General features: G+C 36.7%; 1 protein-coding gene across 2 annotated transcripts; it reads left to right on the forward strand.

Annotated features, from left to right (window-relative positions):
* Window positions 1-7,871: 7,871 nt before the first annotated feature.
* On the forward strand, window positions 7,872-15,849 carry LOC148273367 (uncharacterized). Of its 2 annotated transcripts, none has more exons than XM_088238797.1 (4): window positions 7,872-8,158; window positions 9,924-10,208; window positions 11,154-11,324; window positions 14,774-15,849. In XM_088238797.1, the coding sequence occupies exons 2-4, from the start codon at window positions 9,940-9,942 to the stop codon at window positions 15,366-15,368; spliced, it is 1,035 nt and encodes a 344-aa protein (XP_088094923.1). In that variant the 5' UTR covers window positions 7,872-8,158; window positions 9,924-9,939; the 3' UTR covers window positions 15,369-15,849. The 2 variants fall into 2 exon arrangements, with proteins under 2 accessions (XP_088094923.1, XP_088094924.1); XM_088238798.1 differs by having other exon boundaries at window positions 7,983-8,158; window positions 9,949-10,208.
* The last annotated feature ends 189 nt before the right edge of the window (window positions 15,850-16,038 follow it).

Genomic DNA, 16,038 nt, shown 5'->3' on the forward strand with positions numbered 1-16,038 from the left:
GACTTTTCATTAAAAATAAGGTACTTAGGTACTTGTTTATGATTGAATTCCAAAACTAAAAGGTATTGATATTCAAATATTGAATTTAAGTAGGAACTTAGGTACTTGTTTATGGTTGAATTCCAAAACTAAAAATTGTTTTTATTCCCGAACCGTTGGCTTGCCTGCTATAAGCTGGTTCAGCAAACGTTATTTTGTAAATAAGGACACACGTTATTTATTATTCTTTTTTTAAGCTATTTATAAATTCGTTGTTTGGGTAAGTTTTTCGTTCTGTCTCCTCATGTGATTGGCTAAGAGGCCTCGTTTTGCTTAAATCAAAATTGTGCGAAAATCACTGCTATAGTGCCATAATCCAGAGAGAAAATACGGGAATACGTGCCAATGAAAAACAGTTTGACCACGATATACAGGAATACGTGCCAATGAAAAACAATCTGACTCATAATCTGACAATCTGAGCCTCTAAAATTATGACACTCAACTCATGCTCAACGCTTATTATTTAACCGCTAGCCAGATTTTACAATATATTACGTGTTAATAAAGAAAACTTAGACTGCGTTTTACCTTGGGTCTTCTAAAATTATGTTATAACTCTTGCCAAAAGCGAATTTAGTCATTCTTTAATCGCCAGCCGTGTTTTGACGTGAACTTGACATTTAATTCGAAACCAAATTTAGTATTTGAAAAAAAGGCCCAATTGTGTCGTGAAAGCGTGAAAAAACTATCCTTATAAAGATAAAAAGACTTTTCATTGATAAATACTTGTTTATGATTGAATTATAAAACTAAAAATTATAATAATTTCCAAACATTGGCTTGCCTGCTGGTTTAGCAATCGTTTTTCGTTTATTTTATTGATTAAGAGGCCTCGTTGCGCTCAAATCAAAATCACTACTCTAGTGCCAATAGTCCATGGAGAAAATACAGGAATATGTGTTAATTAAGAAAATTCAGAGCGTGATTTACCCTGAGCCCTCTAAAATTATGGCACTCAACCCATGCCCAACGCAAATTTAGTAATTCTTTGATCGTCAGCCGTGTTTCGACGTGACCTTGACATTTAATTCGAAACCAAAAGAAAAGAAAGAACTAAGATAGACCAGATCTTGTCTTGAGGTAGTATTATTTTTATTTTTTTGTCCTAACTTTAATTTTATTTCGTTGTATTTTATTGCATTTGTACCTGTGTTTAGTATAACAAAATGTGTTTACCATTGTTGGAATGGACTGTATAAGTCCGTCAATAAATAAATAATAATAAAAGAAAAATGGCTGTATCGTGAAAGCGTGCAAAAACTTTCCGGATCGAAGGAAAAATACTTTTCATTGATATCTAGGTACCTAAGTACTTGTTTATGATTGAATTCCAAAACTAAACATTTTTAATATTCAAATATTGGATTTAATTACGTAGGTATCTTGGTACTTGTCAGTGGTTGAATTCCAAACATGGAATAATATTTTTTCAAATAAATAATTATTTTTGCAAATGTCAAACTCTACGCCACTTACCGGCAGTGGTTCATTCTGTGTAAGAATCACGTAAGAATCTAACTATGCTTCTAACTTTTTTTCTACTCAATATATTGAAATTGTTATTATTTGTAAACCTTGAGTACGTGAATTAGAAAATTTTGCAAAAAAACCGCACGTAAATCTGTCAAGCCGTTTTCGGGTTTTTGAGACACAACACGGCGATTCATTTATATATATATATATAGAAGATAGAATATATAGATGATAGATCCTAGATGCTTTTGTATTTATCTGAAATTTATTTAGCGGCTATTCTTGTTTATTCATTTGATCCTACAAATCTTACAAACGTGTAGGCCTCGTAGTGTACTGGTAATTGCGCTTGGCATTAAATAAATAAATAATTTTGTCCAGGGCTGCTATTATGAACGAGATTTCGACGCGTTATAGCAAGTATTTAGTAGCTACGTAAATACGTGCTACAACGCGTTAAAATTGAGTTCGTTCGTAATACCAGCGCTGGTATTCTGAACGCTTTTATCCTTTATAGCGCGTATTTAATACATAATAACGCGATGTTTGATTTCACGTGTTCATATTTATTCGACGCAGAGTTGTCAACCTCCATCAAGCTGAAATCGACAGATTTTGATAGATTCGTTATCAGCCGAAACAATTTGCCTTTTTTATGAGGGGGGGGGATGGAGGTGGCTACGACTTTGTCACACTACTCTTAACTGTTTTTTTTTACGAAACAGTTTCTTATATCACAAACAGTTCAAAAACCGTGCGACGGAGGGAAGAGGTGGCGACTGTTATCTGTTATGTCATAAAAATAGAAAATTATTCAAAATATTAAAACTGGCAGAATTACCATTAAATTCTGTAGATTTCTCCTAAAATTGGTAGAGTTAGCAACTCTTATTTTACGTTCATTGATCAGTGTAAATGAATACAAAAAATAAAACTCCCCAAATAAATCACTCTCTAGGGGGTATAGAAGATTCAGAATACCACCCCTGTGTTTGAATCCCGGCAAGGTCGACGAGTAAGATTTATTTCCCATGCATATTCCCGCTGCTTAATACTTGAAGCATAAATGAAAATAAAGCGTAAATAAAAAATGAAAATTTCCCTAGAGAAACATTTGAGTGAATCATAAAGTTGGCTCCACGCGCTTGCCAAGCGTCGACAATTGCTTATCCATCGAATGTCATTTGTTACTTATCTGTGCCATTTACTTCATCATCATCTTGCCTGGGCACTGTCAACATACTATATCGATTTAGCAGTTCCATCTACTTCTTAAATTACTTCACAAGGTTCAATATCTTACCTAGAATATTCACCACGGGCGTAGCCAGGGGGAGGGTTCAAACCCCCTCCCTGAATATCCACCTCAATAATATTAAAATAAGGATAGGCGAACGGCATAACTTATTTTATTACAAATCATTACACTAATAACGTATTTTGGATTCGCCCTCTCTACCACCCGCCGCCGGCTGTCGTCAATTATCCGATCGCATTCGGTAATCTTCGTATATTTTCGTGCCGTATCGGTACGGTATTGTAATGTATCCCCATACTATCCCACTCGCACTTCGTGCACTCGCTCGTCGCTTTGTGTGCTGCCAGTCATCACCGATTACTAGTAAAGCCGATTGCAATTTGCAGTGAACGAAGTTATTTTGTCATTTGTGTGAATTGACTTCAAGTTAACACAACAGAAAACACTTGCCTTATAAATACAAGAGTACGTAAATAGTAATCAGATTTTAAACAATTCTAAATGTGCAAATTTTAAAAGAGCCTTGGACCCCACCTAATGATTACAAGTTTCCCGTTTCTACAAAATGAAATTCGATGGAAAGATTCCCCTGGTTGTCGTCATATTCTGAATATAAAAGTGGAGCGTTCTGCAGAATTTGCGTTCTAATGAGACGTTCGCTTGATGAAGGTAAAGGAGGCCATCAGCGGATTGGCCAGCTTGTAACCGAACATTTTTGCAAGTGGAAAAATGCACTAGAAATATTTGAAATTCATGCAAAATCAGGATACCACAAACAAAATTCAGAACTGGCAGATAACTTCCTTAAAATAATGTCTACTCAGGCTATTTCAGTCGATGAGCAACTATCTTCTGAGAGAAAGAGACAGCAACAGGAAAACCGAAAAAAACTAATCCCTACGGTAAAAGAAATATTTTTTTGCAGCAAACGAGGCATAGCCTTAAGAGGTAAAACTGATTTGGGGCGGATCCACATTACACCAGAGTCTGAACAACCACTTCAGAATGATGGTAATTTTCGAGCACTGTTGTGATACGCAGCTGAATCTGGGGACAAAGATCTTTCTGAGCATTTGGCCACATCTCAGAAGAATGCCCTTTACACAAGCCCTCAGATCCAAAATGAAATAATAGACATTTGTGGTGAAATTGTTCAACATAAGAAAATAGGTGAAGTAAAGGAAGCATTTTTTTTACTATTCTCGCTGACGAGATGACTGACATTGCGCATATGGGGCAAGTCTCGCTGTGCTTGCGATAAATATATCTTTTAAATTTATTAATATAAATTAATAAATTTAAAGATGTTAAACATCAAGGAGATGTTCATCGAGTACATTCCAACTGTTGACGTAAATATATGCCGTATTACAAAATAAATTTATTCATCAATTTCTAGAGCACACAATCCAACAATTAATCAAGAGGTTTGCGAAACACCGTAAAGTAGTATTGGCATTATCTGATGTGTTACCTTCAAATTTTGCGGCCAGTTCTGAAATTGAAGACGCAATTTTCATGTATTCGGCAGTGCTACCCGGAAGAAGTACATCTGTCGTCAAAGCAGAACTTGAAGTGTGGAACACAGACTACAGGTGTGGAAAACAGCTATGACTATCACCACCCCTACTCCAAAATCTGCTTTGAAATGCTTAGATAAATGCGATTAAAAATTACACCCAAATATTTACACGTTGTTACAAATATTGGCTACCATACCTTTTTCCACTGCTACTACGAGTAGTACTCGTACCTGCAAGAAATCTAGAGTAAGAACAAATTATGACTTGCTTCTCTGATGGTGTCTTCAGCTCCATATATTACATCATTACAAAAAAAAACACAACCATTCATCTTTTAATTCTGATATGTTGATCTTACTGAAGCAATTCGTTTATAATAAACTTCATTTTGTAAGCTATTATTAAAAAATCGTAGTGAGCAGTGGGGAAAGATGTGGCTGCTGTTATGTCGAAAAAAACAATTGTTCGGGATATTTAAAAATCAGTGGAATTACCATCGAATTCGGTAGATTGCTCCTAAAATCGGTAGATCTATCGAAAAATCAGTAGATTTGGCAACGCTGATTCTACAATATTTAGTGGAGAATTATTTGACGACCGCTACACGGTGTACATAAGAGATCGTGAATCAAGTGCGTCAACATGTAAAGAGGGACTGGGAGTAATAGCTGCTATTTCTAATAAATTAAATTTAACAAGGAAATACTCTTGGAAGAGTGATGGCGAAGACAGACCTATAGATGGATATTAGGCTTTCTGATAACTCAAATATTCATATTTACATTTGTTAATTTTATTTAAATGCTTATATTATTAATATTTACATTTGTATATAATATGATGTATTTGATATCGTCGAACTAATTTTTACAATAATTTAATTTAAATTTTAATCTTTTATATTTTTAAGTTTATTTAAATTCATATTCTTGCATATATATTTTTTTAAATTTGATTGTGACTATTATTACTATAATTATTGATATACATTTAAGACAACTTATTATTACTACTAGACTTTATTAATATTCTAGTGAAATTCTATTCGATTGTATAAACGGCATATATTTTAAATAAAATTAATCTTATAAAAATTCCAATAAACTGCTTTAATAACATACAATGAAAACTAAATTTTGGTCTACACACAATTTTTCATTTTTCTTTTGTGTTCACATATAATTGGTGAAAGACGTTAAGTGTTATTATTTTTTTCTTTTATAAATTGTATTTATATTGTGATATCTTTTACTGTTTGTGAACTGAAAATAAATAAATAAACGCTGTGTGAATTTATCAAAAACTCGACACTGGCTAAAACCATCACCGATCTACATACAGACCTGCGCACGACCATTACTGCCGTCTGCCGAATAATAAACTATGGGGCCATACAAACTAACGCAACTGCGTGACTGGACACGACGCCACTGTTTATTTGTAAACAGACCCGGAGCGGCGTGCTTGTGTTTTCTCGTTCAATTAAAATCTATTTAATTGAAAAAAGTGGTAGCGGCATGTGTAGTGTATCAAACTGCAATGGAAATTATTCAAGGGGTCCTAGAGTTCATCTTTTGTCATTTCCAAAAGACATTATGTTGAGAGAAAAGTGGATAAAGGCGAAAAGATTTTACTCCAACATCAAATTCAAGACTAGGTTTATTCAATTTTTTTACTGTAACATCTTCATTGATTTAATAATAACTAATGGTATATTACATTGATTCAATGATAATAACAACTGATGACTGTTTTTTGTAAAATAAAAAAAACCTAACCTAAAAATATTGTTTCATTAAGTAGAATGAATGAAAAATATGTTTAATAGAGTTACATGATTTTATACATTCATACAGCTAATATATATATTTTATTGCATTTTCAGGTATTTGAAGCTCATTTCTTACCATCAGAGATCGAGAGGAAGGTTTCCATTATAAACGGTTATATGGAAAAAAAACCGTCCTTTTATCGAAAATTCGACCAGTAAAAACAGCAATACCATATGTTCTTCACAACTGTTCATCTTACTTATCAACACCAACCACAGCTTCCCGGGAAAGTGCCTGCAATTGCATTTTACTATTAAAAATAGTATAACCACAAACCAGAAGTACGTGACTGCCAAACGTTTTTATTATTTCCATGAGCTTTGTGATAAATTAGTGACAAGTGTCGGATTCGGCGATTGGACCATTTTTAAAAAGCAAAGTGCAGTGACTTTTGAATATTTTCAACTATCCCCTATCCCAATGTTAAGTGTATCAATTAGTGTAAATAGTGAGTTAGAAATGTCCATTTATTAACCTTTACCATTCTGCCCATGTTTAAACATCCACATTTCCTCAACTCATCAATTTGTTGATTTTTGTCAAGTTAAAGAGCTGAAACCTTTACCATGTGTAAAGTGGCCAGTTGAACCAGCTAATGATAGGTCATAAAGCCACTCCAAATAGGGGGGAATACCCCCTCAAAAATGTTTTCCCTCTCTGTTGAGAGAAATTTAGATCTAAATATTAAAATATAAAAAATAAGGAATAATTTTAAAAAAAAATATTTATAGATGACAACCATGAAGTTTCGCATAAATAAATTGTCTATGTTTTTATGAATGTATGTATGTGTAAGCGCATGGGTGTATGTACGTGTGTGTGTATGTACATGTGTATATTTATATATATGTGTGTATATATGTGTATGTCTGTATGTATATGAATCAAAATGTGTATCCGAATAAGTTTATATTTTGTTTTTCTGTGCTCTATATTAATTTGTTAACTATTATAATATATTAAATGTAATTGCCTAGCTTGGAACGGGGTATGTACCCTTGTTAGCTGGGCAAAGTGAACATGGAATTGTATTTTGATAAAGAGTGTGAATAAATAAAAAATAAATAAATAAATAAAATACTCCCTTGGGAGAAAATCCAGCCAGTCTGCAAACATTTGGACATACTCAAAACATTGTTGAATTATTTTTTATTTGTGTATATTGATTTCTTTGTATATATTTTTTGTCAGCCTCATGTTGCAGAGTGGTCAGCGCGTTTGCATACCATACAAGAGGTCTGGGTTCGATTCCCGACATTGTTGACATGAAATATTTATTTAAAAGTGTGTTTTACACTAGAATATTTTATAGTCCGTAGACTGGTATCTAAAGCGTAAGACCGATCATCTTATCTTCCTGTAACGAAAATGATCAAGATACACTGCGATTGGTGGACCAATTCAGTGCCCTATGCACCATTAGGTGCGGAAAGGGAATTATGATGATATTGATTGCCTTTTGTAATGTAACTTTTCCTTGTAATTCAGTATATATTATACTATAGTAAAATTGTACGAAAAATATTTTTGCCATCATTGAGTATAATATATCCTATAAATATTTTTTTATTTGTGTTTCCTAGGAAAACGATGTTAAACGGTGTTGATAACATTGTTTTCCTAGGAAACTACTCTCTAGTCACCGTTACGACGGCTGTCCACCGCATCACCATTCACTACGGCCGTTAAGATACGGGCACCGCTGTCAAAGGAAACCCTAGCTTTACACAGATTTACTAAAGCCCCATACGACGGCCATTTTGTTTTGACCTGTATGCAAATCGATGTTGCTAAAACACCCCAGTAAGGAGGTGAAAGAGCCAATAAATAAAGAAGAAGAAAAATCTATGGTCTAGGGCCGTCATATGTCAAATAATCTGTGGGCAGTCGGCTAAAATTTGTGGCAGAAAACGAATAGTGAATTGGAATATTTTGTATTTTTTCGCTCAAATGATTTAGCTTGGTGGATGTAACAAATACGATACGTATTCTAGTTCATCTAAAAGAATAACTCGTGTCATTAAAAAAAGGTATGTACAAAATTTAACATTCTTTATATTTAAAAAATCTGGTTGATGTTTAGTATGTAATGACGTTTACTATGAAGACGAGCTCTGCGTGGAAACTCGATTTATTTGTTTATCGGAGGCGTCAAATAAGAGCATTGTTATGTCAAAGGAGACTGTCCACTCCGGGGATCTTGTCCATAGTAATTTACTACCACTGGGTGATCTTCTCGTTATGACAAGGGAGAAGCAACTTCGCACATAGCAAGGGTAGGCATCTTTTCCGACTGAAGCCGAATGTAACAGCAAAGCCTCTCCATGTGCAGAATGCGCATCGGGCACCGCTGCAATGGTTCTCACCTGTCCGGGACTCTGCCGCTTGCGAATGTCTGAATGCTCGAGGAGGAAGATTTAAACCATGTTTTTTTGGAAATATAATCGTTATCCTGATTTCCTATCCGACCACTCGGATATAAACATCCCATTCCCTATTCATATTCTAACTCTCCTGTCCCCACCCAATAAACATGCATTTAAAATTCTATGTTGATATCTAGTAATAAATGGTGTTAAGATGTAAATATGTTATACAATATGTACAGTTTTCAAAATATATAAATACTAACTGAAAATTTGTTGTACTATCAAGTACAACAAATTCTTGAAAGTGGTCATGTGAAAAGTCGGAATAATCGACGTGCGTGCATGAGAAGATGTATGAATGTGAAGGAAGCAAAGGAAGTGTGCCAGGACAGAGTGGTGTGGCGTTCTATCCTCTCTGCCTACCCCTCCGGGGAAATGGCGTGATGGTTAGTTAGTTAGTTAGTTAACTGAAAATGGGTGAAAAGGCCATAAAAAACGAAGACGAAGAAGAAGAAGAAGAAGTTTACCATAAGTACGCTCTACATATAAAATGTTGAATTTGTCTTCAGGAGAGTAATAAGTGCCGTGATGCAATCGGTTAGACGGCCACAGAAGCTGGCTTCGGGGTTCACGGGTTCAGTTACCGCCAGCTGAAAGAAAAGATCTAACGCAGTTTTTTTTCTCAATTGGTCTTGATGTTGTAGCGTATTTTTCTAACTCCCTTCCATGTCGAGGCTTTACTGACAGAATGCATTAAGTCATTAAAACAAGTTGCGGGATAATCGCATTTAAAGCTTTTTTTATTCTTTCAACGCATTATTTCTCCCACAATTTTTTAAAATATTTTTTTTAAAGCTTTAAAAGAGTAATCTTTATTCTGCGCACAGCATAAAATTTGAAATCAACATCTTGCACCTATATTTAAAAATATTTGAAATATATCGAGGCTATTCATGAGTGCATAATGCATTGAGTCAACAGTTATCTCCGTGGGGGTGAAAATTGTGGGGGAAATAATGCGTAGAAAGAATAAAAAACCATTAAATGCGATTAGCCGGGAATTTGTTCTAATGACTCAACGCATTCTGTAAGTAAAGTCTCAATATTTTCTCTTTCCCATCATCTGACAAGCCTATGAAATAGAGGCTTAACGGGTTACTCTTTTTTAAAAATATATTTTTCTCTTACGATCACGCAACTCTCATTCATACCTTGGACATTTATAAAAGATTAATGGGTCCGATAATATTTTGTTTCGTGTGTATCTGTAAATATTATCGGTGATCTGTTATTGTTTTAAAAAAAATATATATATAGGGCGACCAATCGCCCGTTTTAAGAATAAACATTTGCATGACAACGTGCTAAATAAAATGAGTACCGATAAAGAAAGTTCGCAAGTGTGTTCTAATCCTGAGAGGTCCAGTTTTTGTTATCGGGAAATGCCGCAGCTCCAAGAGATGGACATGAAGGACAACATGACGTCGCGCTCGCGGGTGTACGTGGGCGGGCTGCCGGACGACCTGGAGCCCGAGGAGCTGGAAGAGGCCTTCGCGCCCTTCGGGGAGGTGCTCGGAGTCAAGGTCAACCGCAACTATGGCTTCGTCCAGTTCCAGCTCTCAGAGAGTGCTCAAGACGCCATCCAGAACAAACAGATCAAGTGCCGCGGCCGCGTGGTCGTGGTCCGGAGCGCTGTTCCCAACAAGCAGAGGTATTGTAATTGTAATTGTAGTATATTCACCGTGTGTACTAGGGATGCAAAAACCCCTTAAGGTTCAGATATAAGAAATTACGAAAAAAAAACATGCAAAAATGTCTATGTCATGCTCCGTGCGTCTGTTACAGACATTTTATTAAAAAATCATTTCACAATCCCTGATAAAATTAGTTATATTATACTCCAAATGCATAAAAACCACTTTAACAAACCACAAGCCATTCAATCAAACTTTGGGAATATCTCTAAACCTTAGAGTCGCCTGTCTCCGTAGAAATTAATATTGGAGCCCTAAATAAATAAAAGCAATGTATTAATTTATTTGTCAGTCGGAGAAATGCTCGGAGATAGACGCATGTCATAAGGCGGGATGTGGGACCGTGTAAGTTCATAACCTACCTCGCGTCTTGTGCCTTAAGCTCAGTACACGCGAGGTCATTACAATAGATAGGACAATATTGCCTTTCCCAGCTCCGTGAGCAGCCTCGACCTCACAGGATAGGACAATGGGACAATTTGGCTGTAGTTCACACGGAACGCTGCAAAAATAATATTTGTCTTACTGTCCTGTCCATGCGCGTTGGCACGAGTACGATGTGGCCATGGGCAGTGCTGGGGGTAATCTATTGTCCTGTCCTTGAAGCCCTCCGTGCATTAAAGCGAACACACAGTGAAAGGGGCAATGAAAGCTGTTAAATTCGATTAAAATCACGGTTTATTAAGTAGAATTAAAAGAGTATCACGTTTGTTGGCAAAAAAAATAGCTTTTTTTGAGCGAAATCGATCAGAAGACCCATGGTCTTTAAATCACCATCGCTGTTTGCATGAGGACAATAGGTCCAGCAATATTGTATTGTCCTCCGTATGGTGAATATGGCTTCACTCTAAGGCACTGGCTCTCCCTCCCTATATGTCACCTAATGTTGTCTCGTCACCCAGGATGCCCGGCCACGGGGCAGAGGGAGGCGCGCCCCCGTACCGGGAGCGCTCCCCGAGCCGCCTGCCGTATGCTCCCGAGTGGGCTGAAGAACCGTACGCGCGCGGGGCCGAGCCGTACCGCGCGCCAGAGAAGAACGACTGCGAGATCATCGTGGTCTCCAAGGCCCTGACGTGAGTATACTCTGCTGATGTATCACCCTATTTGTTACTACCGCAACAGAAGAGGAGGAGATGTTTAAGAAGAGTTTATGAAAGTTGTGTATCCAGGCGGATAAAGAATACAGTTCTGTTTGTGAAATAGAACTAAAATCCCGGAGAGTGCTTTTGACTCGATGGCTGCTCTTAGAAAAACATACTGACTAAAATGTGGATGTGAAATATCGATTTAAAATTATGACACGGAAGTAAAGCTGTCTCAGTTCAATTATAAATGTGACGTCTGATTTGTTGGATTCTATGCTGAAAATGTTTATTTAATTTCCGAATCCAACTTCACTTTAAATCCGTCAGAGACACTGCGTACTTTACAAATCATTCGGCATCAACTTCGCTAGAGACATTCCTCTCTCAACCGGTGGCCCTTAAAATCTCGTCTCGAAAACATGCGGATCGTGTTTGCTCCCTACGGAAGCGAGTAGTAAAGTCCCTTTTATAAATGACTAAGATGTGTTAATTGTTAAATCCACGACCGCAACAATGAATAATGTCCCAATATTCGAAACTTCCACAAATTATAATTTATTCGATGTTAACATTGATTTTAAAGACATCTTAAAACAACTTCTTCTCCTAGATCAAAATAAAAATTCTGGACCAGACAATATTCCACCATTATTTCTAAAAAAGTGTGCCTCAACTCTTGCTTATCCACTATTTCTTCTATTTAATAAATCACTTTCTTCAGGTCATTTTCCAGATCACTGGAAACTGAGTTATATCTTTCCTATTTCCGACTGGTACCTGAAGCGTAAGACTGATCATCTTACCTTCATGTTACAAAAATGATAAAGATACGCTGCTATTGGTGTATGAATGCAGTGCCCTATGCACCATTAGGTGCGGAAAGGAAATGATGATGAAGCCCAGAAGCCGTTTGCTATCGCGGCTGTATTTGTACGCCATAAAATAATCACGCACTTAATACCATTAGGCCGAATTTGTTCTAGTAACATACGAGAATGCGTTCAAAATATTCCGTGTGTCCTTAACCAGACGAACAGAAAATCATTTCGACCCGCCCGTTCCTATGATGTAACCAGCGTTGCAAATTCGCATTCATTAATTAATATCTCAGCAACTGCTTTGAACATTACCACGAAATTTTTTGCAATCTTCAAATAAACCCTAATACATAAGAAAAAAAAATATATCACATTTAGGTATATTAGATCATTTTATATGAAATATTTTGTCCACCAGGATCTCCGAAAATTACAAAAATTCGAGTACCCTGAGACAGATATATAAAACACTTAAACCAGCCATTGACAGGTCATAAGCCCCGTAGATGCCTAGACTTCTATATTACCTTCTCTTAAATGTTCTTCATCTCTGTTATAAAATGTTAATATAAACAGCTCCCCAGGAAGTTGAATCCAGTCCTTGTCTACAAAAATTTGGACAAACTCAAAATATTGTTGATAAATTACCTGGTCCATGAAGAAGTATAGAAATTGAAAAAATAATATTTTCAGGCGTTGCCTATTATGCAGGTGAAATAATTCAATTAGATGAATCTCACCCGCATAAATAAAGGTTTCAGCTCTTTAACTTCACAAACATCAACAGATGAAAGAATTGAAGGAATATAGATGTTCCAATATAGGCAGAATGGTGAATGTTACACAGTGTGTAAAGTGGCCACTTAAACCAGCCATTGACAGGTCATAAGCCCCGTAGATGCCTAGACTTCTATATTACCTTCTCTTAAATGTTCTTTAATTTAATAGTTATAATTTATCATTAATATAAGATTATGTTTGTTAATATTTTGATAATTTTGTTGTAATTGTTCTATAATTGTTAAAAAGGCACTACCAGGTTTTGGTAGGTTTTTCTGTTGGTTTGGATGTGTGTTTATTATTACAATTGATATTTTGATGTTATTCTTGTACATATATTTTTGTTGTCTATTGTTTGTATCTATATTGTTATTTCCTTCTGTTTATGTTTTTCTTATGTTTATTAATGTAACTTGTTTTCGGACGATGTTATTAAGTTTTGGTAGAAGGCCCTAATAAAGGAAAAAAAAACTTGGTATTAAGAATTTCCTAAATGAATCTAGCAGAAATATTATCTTTGTGTGATTCCACTTTGAGAATAAATCAATCTTCAAGTGCTTGATCTTAGTGTTGACTTTTGTGAACATAAAAATAATGTCATTACACCTTAAATGGAAAGGTGTCATAGAACTTATAACAGTTTATAAAATAATAATTTGGATTTAATTTTTTAACGGCTGTATAGCCGTATAGTGTACAAGCATAATCGTAACAGAGAGATAAGGAGCCGCCAGTAGCCCGTAGTCAGTACGCAGACATACTAACGCTCTGTGCGAGTTGTCACATGAAATATGGTTTTTTGACAATTTCGTTATAATTTACATTTAAATGCTTTATTTGAGGTATTTTTCAATTCAAAATGAATAATTATGATCAATAAGATTATCATCTAAGAGTATGTGAAGTTTATTTCACAATTATTATATTTTAACGGCTAGGAAATAAAATTTAGTATGGGTAACATCAGGTTACCACACAGGGACTTTGGGAAGTTTTTTCACATAGTATATTAAAGATTAAGTAACATGTCAGTATGGCGAATTTCATTTGAAAACATATTAAAAATTGACCCTAAACAACAATAACCAAACAGTAAAAAAAAGGATTGATTACAGCCCTTTTGAATTTAGTTTCAAACAATGGTTTAGCCTTTTTATGTATTCTCGCGTAACATTGTTATTTCCTCTATAATGTTTAGGACAGTTTCGGAAATTTTACGACCTTGAAATCAGTAATGAGAGATGTTTGTCTATTCATACTAAAGTTATGTGTATAATACATTAGGTTAGAAAAGATGCGTTGTTTACGTACTTTTATCGTGTTTGGTAGAATAATGCAATAACACGGCATTTTGGTGTTGACCTACTTAAGTTTTATGACACAAGGAATGTATTTCAAAAATTCTTGAATGTAAAACCGGGGTTTCGAAAAATTTTAAAAACATTAATTTGGGGTAAATTTGTATGTAAAAAAAAAAATAGGACTTGAACATTTCGGTGTAAAAAGCAGGAAAACGTTAAATCTGGGGGCGTAAAAGATGGTATTTACTGTAATGAGAACTATAAAAAGCATTTATAAGCGCATCGTCACTATAATACCACTTATTTCTTTGAGCGATTTCCTCCCTCCCTTGACTTGTAGAGTTTAGATTAGATTAGACTAGAAGATTAGCTTCGGTGTAGAAAGAATTCACAAGAGTCGTATATGTTCGACGTGTAAACCAGTTGTCTGATCAAATTTATTTAGTGATTTTACACAAAGAAAATATTTAGTTAAATTATTTACCATAAAAGTTATCGCCTCAAATATTAATATCGAGTAAATATACTATTCTTACAGAGAATACGCAGAGTTCATCGAGAGCAAGTTGAAGAGGTTGGGGCTGGTGGTGGATCTACTGTTTCCCAATGAAGACGTCCCTATTGGAAGGGTGCTGGGCAATATCAGCTCGCGCGGCTGTCTGTACGCCATCCTCGTCATGCCCCAGAACTTGGAGCACCACTCCCTCACGCTGAACATCCTGCACGGGTTGGCGCAGGAGCACCGCAACATGCCGCTGGAGGACGCGTTGGATCTGCTGCAGCGCAATTGGGCAGAGTATCGCAGCTCGGGGCCCGTGGCGGGCCGCGCCGCACTGCTCGGGCACCTGCGCCAGCTGGCGGCCGGCTGCCCGCTCACCGTGCTCCAGTACGACACCGTGCTGGGGTTCGTGCGCGGGGAGCGCGAGCGCCGCGTGCGTCAGGAGCTGGGCGCGGCGGCCGTGGCGACGGACGGCAGCCGTGCGCAGGTCGACTTGCAGCAGCGTATCATGAGCATCCTGTGCAGCGAGCCCGCTGCGCCTGCGCCCGCGCCCTGCCCCGCTCCGGACTCCGCCCCCGCCCTCGCTCCCACCGTGCAGCACGCCCTCGACTCTCTCCTCAAGAAGATTCTATAAACTCGGAGGATGCGGTGCGAAGTAAACTGACATATTCAGACATCCGCTACATTGGCACCACAATGAGTAGTCGTAATCCGTCACCATTCGCAACCTACATTTTGAAAGTTTAATGACAGTTTCACGCGGCAGTCCAGCAAACGGGAATCACACCTGCCGAACGCTCGGCTCATGCGATTAGTACAGTGAGCGGTGAGGCCGAGTGGCCTTGTAGCGGGTGAGCCATTCGGACGAGTCAGCGGATAGAAGCGAGGGCCCGACCGCTCAGGGCGATTGATCAGTCAGTCGGTGAAACGGTGATCGATACGACCGACTCGCCCACTGTGCGATAAGGAAGCAAGAAGCTGAGCAATTAAGCGAGTGTAGACCGGTAAGTGTAATTCCCGCGCAAGTGTGGTTGCTGTAATGCATTCTATTATCGAGTATTAAGATGTGATTATTATAATTTAAATTACAAAAAAATAAACACCGACTGTCTTCATTGTTTCTTTTTGTACAGATATAGAAAATTCCTTTCATTTTTAAAAATATCATCAGTAAAGTCGTACAGCACTCATAAAGTGTTTTGATTTGAAGCTTTCACTTTATATATTTAATGCTGATTTTTATTAAAAGTATTTCAAAGTTTAAAGATGGTAGACCACCTGTGGATTTGTACCAAGTTCCAGTT

This window comes from Micrasema longulum, unplaced genomic scaffold, assembly GCF_059751315.1.
Source record: "Micrasema longulum isolate JH-2025_06_02 unplaced genomic scaffold, ASM5975131v1 h1tg001970l, whole genome shotgun sequence".
NCBI lineage: Eukaryota > Metazoa > Arthropoda > Insecta > Trichoptera > Brachycentridae > Micrasema > Micrasema longulum.